Genomic DNA, 16,211 nt, shown 5'->3' on the forward strand with positions numbered 1-16,211 from the left:
TTAATGGTAATCTCATCTGGACACCATCATTGCCCTCCCAAACTGAAGGAAACACACACACACACACACACACAAAGATGGACTGCTGGTCAGTTAGTCAGGGACTGCATGTCCACATGTGTGCTCCCTGCTGTCTCTTCCGACCTTTCATCAGCCATGTGTGTGTGTCAGCTTCGATCCTGAGGGGAAATGAGAAGTGAGGCCTCAAAGAACAGACGATATGAATTAGGATGGCCTCCACTGGGAGATAATGAGGAGGACTGGGTTGTCTACACTTTGTGTGTGTGTGTGTGTGTGTGTGTGTGCGTGTGTGTGTGTGCGTGTGTGTGTGTGCGTGTGTGTGTGTGTGTGTGTGTGTGTGTGTGTGTAAGGAGTGAGGTGGGGGCAAGTGGGAGTGCGCTTAGAAATCAAACAAATAGAAGTGGTGACAAGGTCAGAGCCATACATTTTGTGTGCGTCTACCTGCATGCACGCATACATGGTCGTGTATTGTTTGTGCATTTCTGAAAGTTGGTGTTCACAATGTATTTTTCTTGTCAGTCCTTCATGTTTATGCATGAGAGAGAGAGGGAGGGAGGGAGGGAGGCAGGGAGTATTCCTTGACTCGCTGGCATTTCACAGCTCCTCTCTTCGTCTCACGAACATCTTCCATTCGCTGAGTTATAGCTCATTGTGATTTGTGCCTTCTTTCCTCTCCATTAATAACATTTACTCGCTGCTACTGCCAGTGTAGTGACAGACAGCCAACCAAAATGCCCCCTAGTGAAACATCCATCTTGCCTCTACATTATCCTTATTCCTTCCCAGGAAACTTTGGCCACCTCCCAAAACTTTTAGCATGTGTTCCTTTCTTGCCGCATTTAAATCAGTGCAAATTTGTATTGACTTGGCATTAATGGGGTAATGAGCTCGGGTGCTTTTGAGTCTACTTAATAGAAGATGGGTTTTGGCAGTTGCAGCTTTTCTGGTTTGGAGCCTTGACTTTAAATCTCGTCTGCTGTACTTTGCATGAATACAACTGGTCTTTTTTGTATCAGTCAGTAGTTAGGTACCTTATTTAAATCAGCAGAAAAGATGATTGGTTAGGTGCAGGAAGATTTAGTTAGTTTTAAGTGTAAGTGGGACGGAAAGATGCATGTAAATCCAGACCCAGGCGCTTCAAATATTCTAATATATTTTCAACTTTTAAGCTGTTGACGCCTAAAAAAGAAAACAACAACAGCGCCGTACCAATTAAACCAAACACAATTTAAATGCCAGAGGAGAGTACTGAAACGCCAGTGTTCATCAAAGAGTGTGACTACCTTTATATAACTGTAATGTTTCCACTAAAATAAAGTAGGCACTCACTGGCATGGGTGCGCTGGGTGCTCATTCAGACTCCGCTAATGTAACCTGTGTTCCCTCTTTACTTTGAAAGCTTTGTCCTTGTGCAGAAAGCAGGTATAGCAATGTCTGTATGAAAGCATTAGTGTAGATGAGGCAACTGTGAGTTTCCGATCCGGAGCGTAGCACTCAGATCAAGTGGAAGGTCTGTTTGGTTTTGGCTGCGCTCTCTTCTTCAGCCAGAGCCATTTAGAACTAATAAGAGTAGATGTTCATTTGAGTCCGGGTCAGACAGCTCACTGCTTTTTCAATGGCCAGCCCAGGTGCTGGGTTAAAGTAGCCGTGAGTATCAGCTAAATGGAAATGTGATTGAAAACTAGGAACTGCAATACAAAATTTGTTCTAAGAAACGCACTTGGTAATGATTTTTGGTTAGATTATCTGTTGTTATTTTGCATGATTTTCTTCAGGAAAACTGCAGTTTTGCCTTAAGTTTTGCTTGAACCAAGTCAGATTTATATAAAGCAGTTTTACCATCAATACTGTGAAATAGGAATCATTTAGTCTTTTGGTAGAATGTGCACATACACATCGTTCTGGTGGCAGTGAAGAGGCCAGGTCTCACTTTCCTCTCTGATATTCAGACAGAGGCTGAATTCATTGGTGGCTCTCTGCTGCCTTTATGTAGAAATCCGAGGCCATGGGATTTGCTGTGTATGTATTTTCCTCTCCAATAAACTGTCTAAATGTTGTGCTGGCTGTGTTTCTAAGCTCCGTATTAGACTGTGATAGACAAGACCATGGGCAAAATGCTTATAAAATACATTTTTATTCCCAAGGTGAAAAAGTGTGTCACATCTATTTTGTTTTACATTTTATTAAGTGTTACGTCTCATAAGTCCTCTCCTCTTCTTTATTCCCCTCTCGCCTGCTCTCCATCACTCGTTTCCCTTTCTGCTCTCTCTGGCTCCCTCTACAGGCTGCTGCTCGAACTGCTGGAGCTTTTGTTCGACAAGTTCAAGGCAGTGGCCCAGGCTCACAGCGTGGTGTTGGCCCACCTGCAGCGGATCGCGGTGCAGTGCCCGGGCGGGGCCCACGAAGAGGGCATCAAACTCTACGAGCAGGCCGACGTCTCTGCCAAGATCCAGACAGTGCTGCAGGTCAGACATGAGCGACGGTGACTCAGAGCGCTGATATGTGTGCTCAGTAGAAAATGGCAAAAAGTTTGTTGCAGATGTCTGACAGTCACCTGTACACACATGAAAAAGAGGACACTAAAAACAGCTATTAAAACCATAGAGATCAATTTGTTTTTACCTCTGCTGCTTAAAGTATTGGAGCACTGCTCCTTTATGTTGCTTTCATGGTGAACTCTGTGTTGTTTGTTTTGTCCTCCCTTGCTGGCATACCCCCAGGCTTTTATTTTTCATCCACTTCTATGGAGAGTTATTCATCCTTAATTTATTTTCCACCCAGCACTTTTCTGAAAACATTGATTTAATTCACCTTCTCTTACAGTAAATTAATCAGTAGAGAAACTGGCAGTGATGTGACGGATGCCGTTCAGTCTGTTAGCAAGAAGTGGCGAGAGGAGAAGACAGGGGGAGCTTGATTGCTTGGATTAATTTTAGGTTCTTTAATTGGCGTGTATTTATGCTGGGTTTTTGCTCCCTGCTCCTGTTTGATTGGCTGAGGGGATGAGCAGCTGTTGAGCTGACCTATGGTGATTCTCTGAGGGAAATCTGTGGCGGTCGTTGCTCTCAAGCGATCAGTGTGTGTGTGTGTGTGTGTGTGTTTGTGTGGCTCCCTGTGTGTGCTCACACCAAAGATCACAGCATTTTCCCTGATTCTTCGAGTTAATTCATGGCATTTTTCTAAAGCGCTTCTTGTGTATAACCATGTTTCAACCAGCTGGAATTTGTCAGGGCGCTCACCTTTCCTCACCTGTCCACAACTGAGATGTTCTGTATACAAATTTTAGAACATGGAAAGGATGGAAGACAACAAATTTTCTCATAGGGCTGACTTGAATTCTTTGATCGTCGCCATGGCAATTGATAGCAATATCAGTAATTATGTGTTTTTTGTTGAATTTTTTTTTTTACTGATCAAAGAGTAAAAATAAATAAAACGACAGAATTCTGTTGCCTAGTGAAACTGAAAGCCCATCTATTACAAACTTCTAACACGATGTCTCTAATGAATTGAGTTTTTTCCAGCTGGCATGCGTGGATGCATAAACACAGGAGCGTTTAGGTGTGTGCGCGCGTGTGTTTCCGAGGGTGTGATCGTGCATAGGCACGCGCTGCGATAGCTCTGCTGTACCAGCGCAGTTATAGAAGGCATTAAGCCATTCCCCAGCATGCGATCACTGCCAACACCCAGTTGCCAGGGGCTCCACTCTCCCCTGTCTCTGCGATGTGAGATAATGTAATCTCTTGATTAGAATACTCATTACGTGAAATGAGGTTTTCTTATTCACTCACTCGTGTTATTATTTCCTGACCGATTGTATCAATATGAAGGCCCCTCGTCCATCCCAACCTCCGTCTTGCCATTTCTCTCATCTCCTGCGTGTTCTTGCGTCTTTCTCTCCCACTCTGCATTTCCATTTCCCTTGCTCCTTCTTCAGCATCATTCCAGCTCCCTCTGTATTACAGTCTCTCAATTTCCCAGCACCTTGCGCGTACCCCTCTTGCTCCTTGTAATTTCCTTCTTAATCTCATTATCTTGCTTTCTTTTTCTCTCACAACTCCCACACTCCCTTTCACCCCCTTCCTTTACCCCACTCTGTCCTCGAGAGTCGCATATCAGCAACGAGAGAAATTAAATTCCTACTGCTCCTGCAGTGGCTCTGTCAAGTTTTATTGGATAGTGAGCTGGTTGTTATCTCACGTCTGAAGATGCTCAAAGGGGCAGGAACTTACACAGCGTCGGTCAAAATTTGGTTACGATCTTAGTTAATCCCTCATCATAAGTTTCTTTTTCTTCAGCTCTGCTGTAACTACCGTAACTCTCACAGTGGTTCACTGTTTCCTGCAAAATGTGCAGTTTAAAAGTGATAATTGGTGTGAAGGCTTGAACAGAGGAAGGCTGCGCTTTGGTTTCTTTTTCTCCTCCTTTACAGTTAAATCAGTTGAATCCCTGCCTGTCTTGCACCTCTTACTTATTGCAGTTCACATCTTTGACATGCACAGAAACCTCTCGGGTAGGTGTTATTTTTTCCCCACTTTGAGAGGTGGAGAAACCGGGGTGACCTTTCCACATGACATACCAGCAGACAGATGCAAGAGCCGACAGAAACACAGGGCGCACCCAGTTACAAGGCCTCGGCAGAGAGATGGCGTTCATCAGCGTGCGACTTAGGCCTCGTAGGCTTTGAATGGGGAGCAGGTAAACAAGCTTTTGAAAGTCAAGATTCGTGTAATGGTTCTAATCCCTGTTCAGAAATGCTGGAGATGCTTCTGCTGGCTGTTAATTTCAGAGTAGAAGGACTGGTTGCTGGAAGGAGTGTTTTAATGCCACATCGCAGTATTTGAAGTGGCTTTCTGTGGAATGTCTGTGAGTGTATCTATTGATTATTCACACCATTATTGAATTTACATTTCTAAGTTTACACCACAGCATGCCTTTGGACAATCTACAATTGTCCTTTTTTCCTTTACCATCAGAAAGTGTCCTGTACTTCAAAGCTGCCTTGCTTTGTCAAGGAAATCACAGTGACTGGAGCTGGTGTGTGTCCGTGAATGTTTAATATGCTCTTCCTATTCAAAAAAAATACAGTATCGGAGCATCACACAGTTAAGACTGGCATGATTCATGTGATGCTCTCTGAGCTAAAACAATGAGGTACTAAGCAAGAAAATCCACAAGTGTCCTTTGAATCATTAATAAGATGGAAGTTACAATGTGTTACCAGGTAATTGGCCACCGTGGTTCACAAAAGATCGTGCTTCATAAATTCCATGCATTCTTCATTAAGACCGTCCACTGGGAGTGTTATTTAATGTATATTTGGCACAAAGTGTCCCTGGCTACTGACGTCCATCACCCTTTGACCTTGTCTGCTGTTCAGTTTGAGGCATGCGAGTTTGTTAATTAGCTCGCCATTTGCGCTTTCTTCAAGGATTTGTGGCTGGGTGACTGCTTGCCATGTCCGTTGTCTGCCGCGAGTGTGTGACCAGAGTGCAAATCACACTTTTAATGAGTGGCTTCCTCGCTGCAGAGAAGGAACTTTGAGCCTGCATTCAAAAATATGGATGGATGCTGACTATCTGCCTACTGAAAGAGCTGATTTCTAGATTATAGAACTTCTGCATATGGACATTTTCTACTGTAGCGAGAGATAAGAAAGTGTGCGACTAGAGCTGAGGTTTTTTTTTTTTAATGCAGGCTCCAAATAGAGAGTTTTTAAAAGCGAACTCAATTGACTGTTAGGTACCTGTCCCTGCGTTAGAATAGGCTTTGTGGCGCTAAACAGGAAAGTCTTCTCTCTCTCTCACTTTGATACTGTGATTTGGGGGTATCTTTTAATGCATTGCCTCTATCCCTTTCTGACAGAAACTTCCAGTATTCTTTCCTATTTTTTTATATATATATTCCTGATATCATCCTTGGTCCTCTCTCTTTCTCTGAAACCTAACTTCCTATTTTAAACCATGCCTATTCCTGACCGATTAGAATAAAATTGTAAAAAAGATTAAATGTATAATGTGGAAAAGCACAGATACTTGATCCTATATATTAACTGCAGCAAGTTCCATTGCATTATTTATTTATTTATTTATTTATTTTTTCTAACCTGATTTGGGGCGTCTGACATTAGTTTGCATCTTGCATGGTTATTTTTGCACCTACAATCTCTCTCCACAGACATAAAAACACCTGGCAAAGTGCTCAGAACCACATCTGTGCTAGTTTTTGTCTCCAGGACCACATTTGTCATGATCACACACACACACACACACACACACACACACACACACACACACAAACACACACACACACACACACACACACACACACACACACTCACAAGGTGAAAACCATACCAGCCAGGCTGTCGCGGCTGGTAAATATACAAGTGGCTTAAATATGCAGTGCCTTCTCTCAGCTCATCAACGCGGCAAAAACGAGGCGGATTGAACTGCCAGAGAGCAGCCAGAAGACAATGATCTCTTTTAATTAGAAATGAAGCACAGACGTCGCAACGTTGTTCTCACCCAACATTTTAATCAATGTGTCACATTCATTCTGCCCTCCAAAGCGCTGTCATATTTACATATCGCTGGAGCGCAGTGAAGTCTGCCATCTCTGTGGTGTATTCTCACATCCACCCCCCCCCTTACCCCACCCATATCTATACATCAGAATCACTGGAGACTTAATCAACTGCTGATGTATGTTTTTGTAATAATTTCCTTGACTTGCTGATAGAATTTAGGACATGTAGCACTGCACTGACAGTTGACTTCTCTGCTTCAGTTTTTCCGGATGTCCACAGGCGTCTTGAACCTTCAACTTTTTATCAAAGACATTTTATTCTAAACTGTTGTTTGTCTCTTGTTCTGATGTTTCAGGGTATAAGGTTAATTTATTTCTCATTGTGCAACACAGGGTTGTACAGTGAAATGAGAGCTGTATTCCCTTTATGCTCCTCACAAAACAAAAATAATATTAATGGATGAATGAATAAAAGGTCCTAAAAATTAAAACAGTTTTTATGGGAAAGTGCAGAGGATGAGTTCAGGAATCTCACAGCCTGAGGGAAGAACCTTCGAAAAAATAAACCAAAAATCAAAACAAAACAAAAAAACAGGAACCATGTGATCCTGAATTGGCCCCGCCCACCACACATGTCATCATGCGTTTTTTGAATTACCCTCGATTTCAACGTCACTCAAGTCCTGTTTGGACATCGTTAACTTTACCTAATATGTCCTTCCAGATGGTAAATAACAGGAGCTGCTTCTGTACTGCAATGTACCGAAGAAGCACAAAGGTACACGATACACAGTTAACACTTTAATGGCTTCAACTAGAAGATCATCAGCATGTATTCTTTCAGGAGTATATGTATCGTAATGTTTTAAAAGAGAGAATTCAGCGCTCTTTTACTCTGCTGCTGTTTTGGTGGAAAATAAGTAACCCCAGAGTGTTCATACGACACTTGCTTAACTTTATTGACTGTATAGCTACAAATAAGAAATCAGTACCGTCTCAGTGAGTAACAACACACAGAAAACTGACTTTTAACAGAAAGGATACCATGATGGTATCTATCAGTTATGGTCGTAGTAATATTGTCAGTGGTCTTTAATCTGCTTTGTATTCTCTGTTGCTGCTGATTTAAAATATGCAGTAATCCTTGCCCTTTCTACATATTCACTGCCATTTTCATTATCTCATGGAAATCCAAACTAAAAGCACACAAATGCTGAAAGGATAGTATCCATAGAAACACCACTCAACGCTGCAAACTATTCCTATTCCTTCTTTGTTTAAAGCAATAAATACACATAGAAATGTTTTTTTTGCATAAAAAAACCATGTTGAGGACACTGCAAGGACATGGAGAGGAATAAAATGGGTTTCACTGAACACGCAGGCACATCCTCCTCTCCTCCGTCAACAAGATAGCCTTCAAAAGATTGACTAGATGCAGTACACTGCAGGTGGGAACCCCCGCTGGTTAGTGGTAGTTCAGTGCTGCGGGAGTGGTTGTGGCTGAAGCTCTGTCAGAACTTGTGAAGGTTATTGAAGTTTTGGGAACACAATCAATACAGGGTGTATAAAGAACACTTTCTTTGACGGCCAAGGACACTTTGGACTTTAACTTCAAGCTAGCAGCAAGGGATATCAGTCAATATGTTTTGTGACAAGACACCAGCCAAGGGATTTAGTGGGAAAACAGCCGATTTCAATAAAGCTTTGAGAAAGGAACAAATTGTTGAGATTGTTGTCTCGGCTGCTTTTAACATGACTTAATAAGAAGGAGAGGCTGGAACCACGGAAAGTCCAAATGAAGAGATATTTATTTCTTTAATTTTAGCCAGTTTACAGCGGAATTCATCCAGTGACAAGTGCTCACCTGCACAGCTTTGAGTGGCACTCTCTTAATTGCACTGATTTATTAGGTGTTAGGCCCTAATGGACAGGATGCAGGATGAGTATACAATTTCTACGCACACAAAGGGTGACATCAGGACATTTGATTTGGAAGAAATGAATGGGAGTGCTGGAAATGAATTACAAAGGCGGACTTCGATGAAGCTTTGCCCCTTTTTTAATAGGACGAGACCCAATCTGCTCAATTGTGGAAGGAGTTTGTTTGGTTGATAGAATTACATTCATTAGTGGTGGAAATGAGTCTTCGTCAGGGCAGCCCTTGAGAGAGTTGTGTGTTTTCCATGTGTGCACCCAGAATCGCACAAACACTCGAGTTGATGTGAACTCAGGAGCTCAGTCTTCGTATCTGGTGTGAAGAGCCATTTTCCATGTCTCACATCTTTACATATTACCCCCTTTTTTTTTCATGCCCTGCTTCACAGATTCACCCGTGAATATTGATTTTTGGTGAATTCAACTTCATTTCCCCCTCCCCTGTTTCTCCGTCAACTCTCAGTAACCTTCAGAGGAAGTTCACTGGACTAATGCAGCATGCAGATCCTGTTTTTATCTCAAGTCATCAAGATCCATCTACACTGAGGAAGTTGCTACGAGGATGCTTTGATGTTTAAATGTCAGATTTTCAACCTGAACTGTCGAGACAAAGAAGGAAATGTGGAAAGAGGCATGTTTCCGTCTGATACCACCTGTTGGCAACATTAAAGGCGTTGAGAGTAGGAGAGAGTGTGCTAACATTATATTATCATTTCCATGAATTCCCACTTCCCATCCTCTGATAGCAGAGCCAGCTACATCAGATGTCATCAGTGGTACTGAACTGTAGACCAATGAGTTTGTTGAAAGCTCCATTGGACCAATGAAAGCTCCGACTGGTGGGTGACGGACTGCGAGTTTGAGATGTTTCTGAAAACATTTGATGCGAAAAATAGGAAACGCATTAATGGCTCTATATTTTATTAGCACTGCCTAGTTTTGACGATGCTTTCCAACAGCTTCACAACAGCATCGGTCCCGTCCGTGGTGCTGATTGGCTAATCGTGAGTCCCTCCACGGCGCTCATTAGATGACCAGCTTTTTTCAGATGAGAAAGCGCTCTTTCATGTCACGAGGACAGACTCTGAAGAACCAACTGAACTGGGTGGAGTGGGCGGATTCAAAGGCCTGGACCCAGGCAGTTGATGTGATGCTCTGGGTGCAGCCATAGATGCACCTCTTCCTCTCTGCATCTCTTTGTGTTGCTAATGTCTCCTAATTGTAGTTTTGCATATGTCTCAATGTATCGCTGTGAGGATCACTTTAAGTGTTCCTCACTGACAAGCCTCACGGTCACACACAGGTAACAGTAATACGATCCGGGCCTCTTTGTTGCTTGAGTAATAATGAGATTTCATATGCTTGACCTGATGGGCAAGAGGGAGGAGGAAGGAAGAAAGGGGAGCTTGTCTTATTCATTGTGTGGAGACGAGTACGGTACATCCAGGTCATATGAATAATTGTTATTTACTGGTTAGCAATCTTCTGTAGACAGGAGGGATAGCTTTTGTATCAAACAAAACAAATATCTGAGATTATTTTCCATTGATCTGGCATTTTGTTCATTGTGGAAGAAGAGGGGAGGCTTTGGTGCAACGTTGCATCCATATAAATGCAGTTACAGCATATTATAACAGGACATTGAACTTTACTGGAGGGAGACTATCACGACTTACACCTTCACCACCTGTAAAGTTTTCTTTACGGTGCAACATTTAATGGATTACCAGCCTGGGGAGAGTGCTGCAGTGATTGTAGTTTGCTTGTAACATAGGTAGATTGTAATTCTCCAGTAAAGTCCCCTGGAATATACTTGAGGAGAGCAGTGGACGGGTGGCGATGAAGACGACTCACTCCAGTGCTCGTATTAACACTGAGCCATAATATATCTCAAGAATAAACACAACTTAAATAAGACGTTGCTCTGATGTATTTGTAGTTGTGATACTTTGTTGTTTCTAAAAAGAGACAAAACTACGTCACTTTCTTGACAAACAAGGACGAAGTCTTCAGTTCCTGAAAGCGTTCTTTTATTGTTGATAATTAGTTTGCACACTGCACAATGAGATTTAGATTGATTTATTTAGTCAGTGTCATCCAATCCTCTTGTAACAAGACAAAAAAAAAACCCCCACTCATTTGCATTCATTTGCTGGCTTTGCAACAGAGTGACTTTGTTAGGACCAATGTAGCACTTGTTATCGGGGCAGCTTTGTACATTCGAGGTGACGTTAACAAAACCTTTACTTTTGCGAGTCATTATCTCTGAAACGTGGTTTGCTGCTGATTGGAGATAGATTGGTGAAGCTGTCTTCTAAAGCCATGTGCCCTTGTCAAAATTAATAGGAGATCCTTAACTAGAGCCGCTCTGTTTTTTTTAACTTCTCTTAAATATGCGACAACTGGTTATTTAACTTGGTCTCTTTGTCTTGCTTCTCCCTTTCCATTCCCGTTTTCTCTTTAGCATTCTGTTCAGTCTTCGTTCCTCACCTATAATCCTTTGCTCTTTCTATTCTACACAACTCTTTTCCACCTTTATCTCCCCTTCCTCCTTTTGCTGCTTCTGTGTTGCTTTCCGCTTCCCATCCCTCTCTTCCTCTATCTTTCTCTCTGTCCTAACAGTCCAGTTAATTGCCTCCAAAGTTCACTCTGTCTCTGGGCTAATGCAATTTAAGTAGGGTCGGAGCCCCTTCATCAGCCCACTGCTGGCATTTCATTAAGTCTACTTGGGCGTTAGCTTGCAATCAAGCGGGGGTTTCGCTCCATCAGCTCATCATTAGTAATTAATACACTGATAGGATTAGCTGCAGCATGAGGCTAGTGGCAAGTGGACCTGGTGTTGCCAGTTGGAGAGGCTGTGTGTGATGTGGCCTCCAGCGCTGCCTGTGATGTGGGGAAGTGTGTTAGAGAGTAATTATACATGTGGTGGAAGATTGTGTTTACATGTTTAATTTGTGTATGTACATGAGCATTTTTTCTATGACACCAAACATTTAACTTTGTCAGAAGCATTTGAAGTGAGAAAAGTGCTCGTGTTAGTGGGGTTTTTTTTGTTTTGTTTTTTTTAGAAAAATTTGACTTGATTTTTGTTGTAATCCATCAAAACCGCTGAAACCGATCATCGCTGTGACTCAGTTTTTCAACATAAAGCTACCAGCCTATGCGTTTTTTTTTTTTCATGGATACACATGCACATGTGAGCACTTGAGTTAACATCGGTGCTCGCATGTGAAGGCTTTCCCATGCGTGACTTGGGGGGGTGGGGGTTGGGGGGCTCTCCGCTGTGTTAATTACATCATTATGGTCGGGATGGATCTCCATCTGCTTGGCCATTACTCCTGTCCCATTCTGGGCTGACCCACACTGCGCCTCAGAATTAGACACACACGGGCTAAATGGCCCTGCTAAATTATGAAGCTATTAGATATGGGAGGCTATTTTAGAACATATGTATTCACACAGAGAGGATTGAAGAAGGGCAGGAGACAGAAAGGGGACGATGAACAGAGGTAGACCGAGCAACAGAGAGAAAATAGAAATATGAGAAATGAGAGATGAAACACGAAGAGATTTTGAAAAATGAGAGCCAATGAAAGCAACAGAGGGAATGTGCAGATAGAATGATAGAGTGGAGGAAGTTAACTTTCTCTGTCTGGCCAGAGATTCAATGTGCTTGTCCTCAGCTATTGTTAGAAGTTGATAAGATTTTCATGAAGCATGATCAGACATTGATGGATTTCACCATAGATCATGCAGACAGATGAGGGAAATGGAGGGCAAGAATATTTACAGCACCCAGTCCTGTCACTCGCCTTTTCCTGCCTCAAAGTTTGGATTTTCGTTTGTTTTTCAGGATGGGCTTATTAGACGGTGTATTGCCATAAATCGTGGCTCATTGTAATGCTACAAACCAAGCTAAATACAAAACCCACCGCAAGGGATGTCCACTGCTGATCTGCTAGATATGCATCTCTGCTGAACAAGGCATTTTTTTAATTGCAATTTTACATTAAACGTGATATGAAAACAGAAGAATAATTCAGTAAAAACTCGGCTGAAGCTGAAAACAAGCAGCATGGGAAGCTTACTGGGTTTTAGCGGCTCCACACTACAATAATTTTTTAACCTGACCATGAGTGCTTCATGTTTTCAGCTTTTTTTTGTAGTGAACTCCACAGAAATGGAGCTTAATCTGATGTAAATCAATGTAAATGTTGGTATATTTCTTTTATAATCTATAAGCAGACCTGCTGTCCAAAGGCCTTATGGGTAGAAATGGTACTCATGAATAAGTTGCTAAGTGAACAGAGCAGCGCTTACAGGATATGACTGTGAGTGGGAGCTTTAAAGTCATTATTAGGCTTGAGTACTCCATCTAACATTATCGAAGGTGTTAATTGATAATTTGTGCATTCAAATATCACATCTTGTGTTATTCGGCCTACTGCTGGTGGTAGTAGTATTTGTGATATTCTGGAAATGGATCTTGTTTTCTCTGTTTCAGTTCATCTCTGTGTTTCATGCACTGATTTAATGCAGACAGACAATGAATCAGCGCTCGCAAACTTAGCAGCTGAGTCCATTAGACTTACTGCACCATGACCCCTCTCCAATTTAACATAGTACTGATGTACTTCTTATACCTCAATTCTTCTGTTTTAAGCTTTTCACTTAGTGCTCTGCGTGTTGTTTAGGTTCTGCTTATGGAGTATCTGGATGTGAAGAACAGCCGCAGCGCCACGGAGCCGTCGGCTCAGCTCTCCTATGCCAGCACTGGCAGCGAGTTTGCTGCCTTTTTTGCAAAGAAAAAACCACAGCGTGCCAAGCAGTCGCTCTTCAAGTAAGGATCACACACTTTGTTCTCTGCTTTGTGCCAGTCCAAATATAAGAAAAATAAAAGAATAGACTTTCCTAAAGTCCAAAGTCCATTGGTCTGTTTAACATCTCAGACCAATTTTTTTGTTTCCTGTTCTGTTGAATGTGTTACTGTTGCGTCGTCTGCTTACTTGTTGAACCCTGTGTGTGTTTTGCAGGTTTGAATCTTCTTCCCATGCCATCAGCATGAGTGCCTACTTGAGAGAGCAGAGGCGAGAACTCTACAGCAAGAGTGGAGAATTACAAGGTGAGGAGGGGGGATGGAGGGATGGACTGAGGAATGGAGAGCGGAGACAGAGATGGGAACAAATACATCCCAGAGTATCTTGTTACAAATACTGGCCATACATTCATTCATCTTTCGGGGTTGCGGGGGGGCTGGAGCCTATCAGCTGTCAACGGGCGAGAGGCGTACACCCTGAACCGGTCACCAGTCGATTGCAGGGCAACATATAGAGACAGCCATTCACACTCACACTCACACCTAAGGTGAATTTGCGCCACCGTGCCGCCCCCCCATCAAATATATCAAAACGAAATGTAAAATACAAAAGTAAATCGCCTCAACATGGGTCTGACCTTAATCCCCTTGCATTGAAAAGATGAGGTCTGCTAATTTCCCACTTCATAGATTTGTTGGCCAATCAGGATGTCTTGGAGGTGGGAGGCTGCAAGTTCAGGGATGCATGAAGGGTAGTTTCTGTCAGTGTAAAGTGGAGCTGACTGACTGAGTGAACAGCCAATTGAAATGCAACTGGAGGGACTGAACGGCGGCAATGCACTCGTTCTTTCAGAGGGCAGTAAGACTGAGAATTTAGCACAATTTTTCTTAAATACACAAATAAAACCTCTGAAAGTATTTTAGCACAAATTATACGTGTTATTGCCATCATAATACACATGACAAAATACTCAAAAGTAATTAAATATGTATTTTAAATGTGTTTAATTGAAATGCTGCCCATCTCTGAGTGGAGTTAACCAGAGTGGGGCTGCAGAAGGCTGAACAGCTGGAATAGAGACGTGAGATGAAGTTGGGTGAAAGGATAGTGAGAAGAAGGAAGAAAAAGAGAAATGACAGAGCAGAAGGTGTGAAAAGTATTGACATGACAGTAAGGAAAAGGGAAAATATGACAGAAAGAAGAATAATTTGAGCAGGTTTGACAGTGTGTGTGTGTGTGTGGGAGAGAAAAGAGCAGCAGGAACACATCGCGAAGGTTGAGGTCGGGTGAACAAGAGGGAAGGGAGGGAGGTTAGAGGTTTACAGGGTGAGTAAGGAGACAGAGGACATCTGAGGAGATATAACAAAGACCTACAAGCTTATTGAACAGACAGAAATGATGGGTGAGTGCAGATAGATACACAGGGAGAGAGATTATGAAGAAAAACAGGGGTTGGAGAGAAGGCGGAGGCAGGGGTGTTGAAGGATCCGGCCACCGAGTGGTGGAGGGATTAGGGAGTAGCAGTAAAAACAAAAGGTGCGGTGGAGATGGGAAGGGCATGTTGCGGGTCAAGAAGTTACACTCAGGAAAAAGGCAGACAACAGGAGTGTGGAGAGGGAGACGGCGATGGAGAAAGAGATTGACGAGAGGCAGAGAGCAGGGTGACTTTGCAGAATCCGCCTACAGGGAGAGGCCTTGAAAACCTCTCACTCACACACACACACACACACACACACACACACACACACACACACACACACAGTGAGCGAGCTGCACAGCCAGACCCTGGAGAGTCTAAGCTGTTCTACTGCTCCTATACTTCTTCTGTTTCCCTCTCTCTCCCTGGCTCTCTGCTTCTCTGCCTGTGACCTTGAGGTTTCAATCAGCAGCGCCTGACAGCGCTGTTTGTCTGCTACCATTCCCTTTCTCACACCAAGCTCTTCATTGACATTGTTTGGATAAAATAGAAAAGGTAGCAGATGGAACGAGACGATAACAGTGAAGTGCTTTCAGTCTGCAGAGGCTTCTACTCAACACATGCAAAAATGAGCCTTTGACAATATCTGTATAACTAATTATGAGTATTGAGGGTCAAGTTTTTAAATAATGGAATGTTAATTAGATTTCTTTAGGTTTCAACTTAAAAATAAGCCAAGGACTGACTTCACGAACGATTCTAGAAGACATTTCAATGCAGGCTGCAGTCAAAGAGAACTAGCACTCATACAGTAGCTAGTCTGTAAATGTATGCAAAATGTACTGGCTTAGCTCTGCCTGCCACAAAAAGAACAGCATTGATTAACTGTGGATAAAGGAAAACCCCAAATGGTCTTCAAATAACGGCTCACTTTTTTTTTTTTCTTCTTCTTCTTTTTCTTCCATCTGTCGGCGCCTCAGAAAGAAAGAGGAAAAAATATTTTTTTTGACTGGCTGAATGCCTCGGAGCGTTTATAAGAAGATGAGATTTCTCTGGGCTTTCATTTCACCTGTCACAATGCGTAGCACCGGCCACAAGCCCAGGCCGGGGCCTGAATGGCTGCAAAGAGATTGAAGGAGTAAGAAATCATTTAGAAAGTGAAATAAGTCGGCTGTGATGGAGGGAGGGGAAAGACGGATGGAGGGAAGGAGGGGGGGGTGGAGGAAGGTTAAAAGTCATTGTTTTCATCAGGGTCCAGCGAAGAAGCCATTAAGAGATTTCTGAAGGAAGAAATTAGAAAAATATGTATTGAGACGGCGTGGAAAGGGACTTTTTCTCTCCCTTCAAATTAAACTTACTGTAGGGACGGAGAGAGAGGAAAAGAGTTCGAATGAGAGATTGAGTTGATGAGTTCTTCTGGCTGCGGGATTACTCAACACTTAAAGCTTAGTCATGTGTGTCTCTTAGTCTCTCTACTTGGAGTTTCCTAA

General features: G+C 42.7%; 1 protein-coding gene across 1 annotated transcript in view; it reads left to right on the forward strand.

The window, feature by feature from the left end:
- Window positions 1-16,211, forward strand: part of exoc4 (exocyst complex component 4) — a 112,045-nt gene that overhangs the window by 13,435 nt on the left and 82,399 nt on the right. The window contains exons 8-10 of the mRNA XM_076722315.1: window positions 2,306-2,486; window positions 13,182-13,327; window positions 13,521-13,609. Of these exons, the coding sequence (XP_076578430.1) occupies window positions 2,306-2,486; window positions 13,182-13,327; window positions 13,521-13,609 (416 nt within the window). The remainder of the gene's footprint in view (window positions 1-2,305; window positions 2,487-13,181; window positions 13,328-13,520; window positions 13,610-16,211) is intronic.

This window comes from Chaetodon auriga, chromosome 22 (assembly GCF_051107435.1).
Source record: "Chaetodon auriga isolate fChaAug3 chromosome 22, fChaAug3.hap1, whole genome shotgun sequence".
NCBI classification, from domain to species: domain Eukaryota; kingdom Metazoa; phylum Chordata; class Actinopteri; order Chaetodontiformes; family Chaetodontidae; genus Chaetodon; species Chaetodon auriga.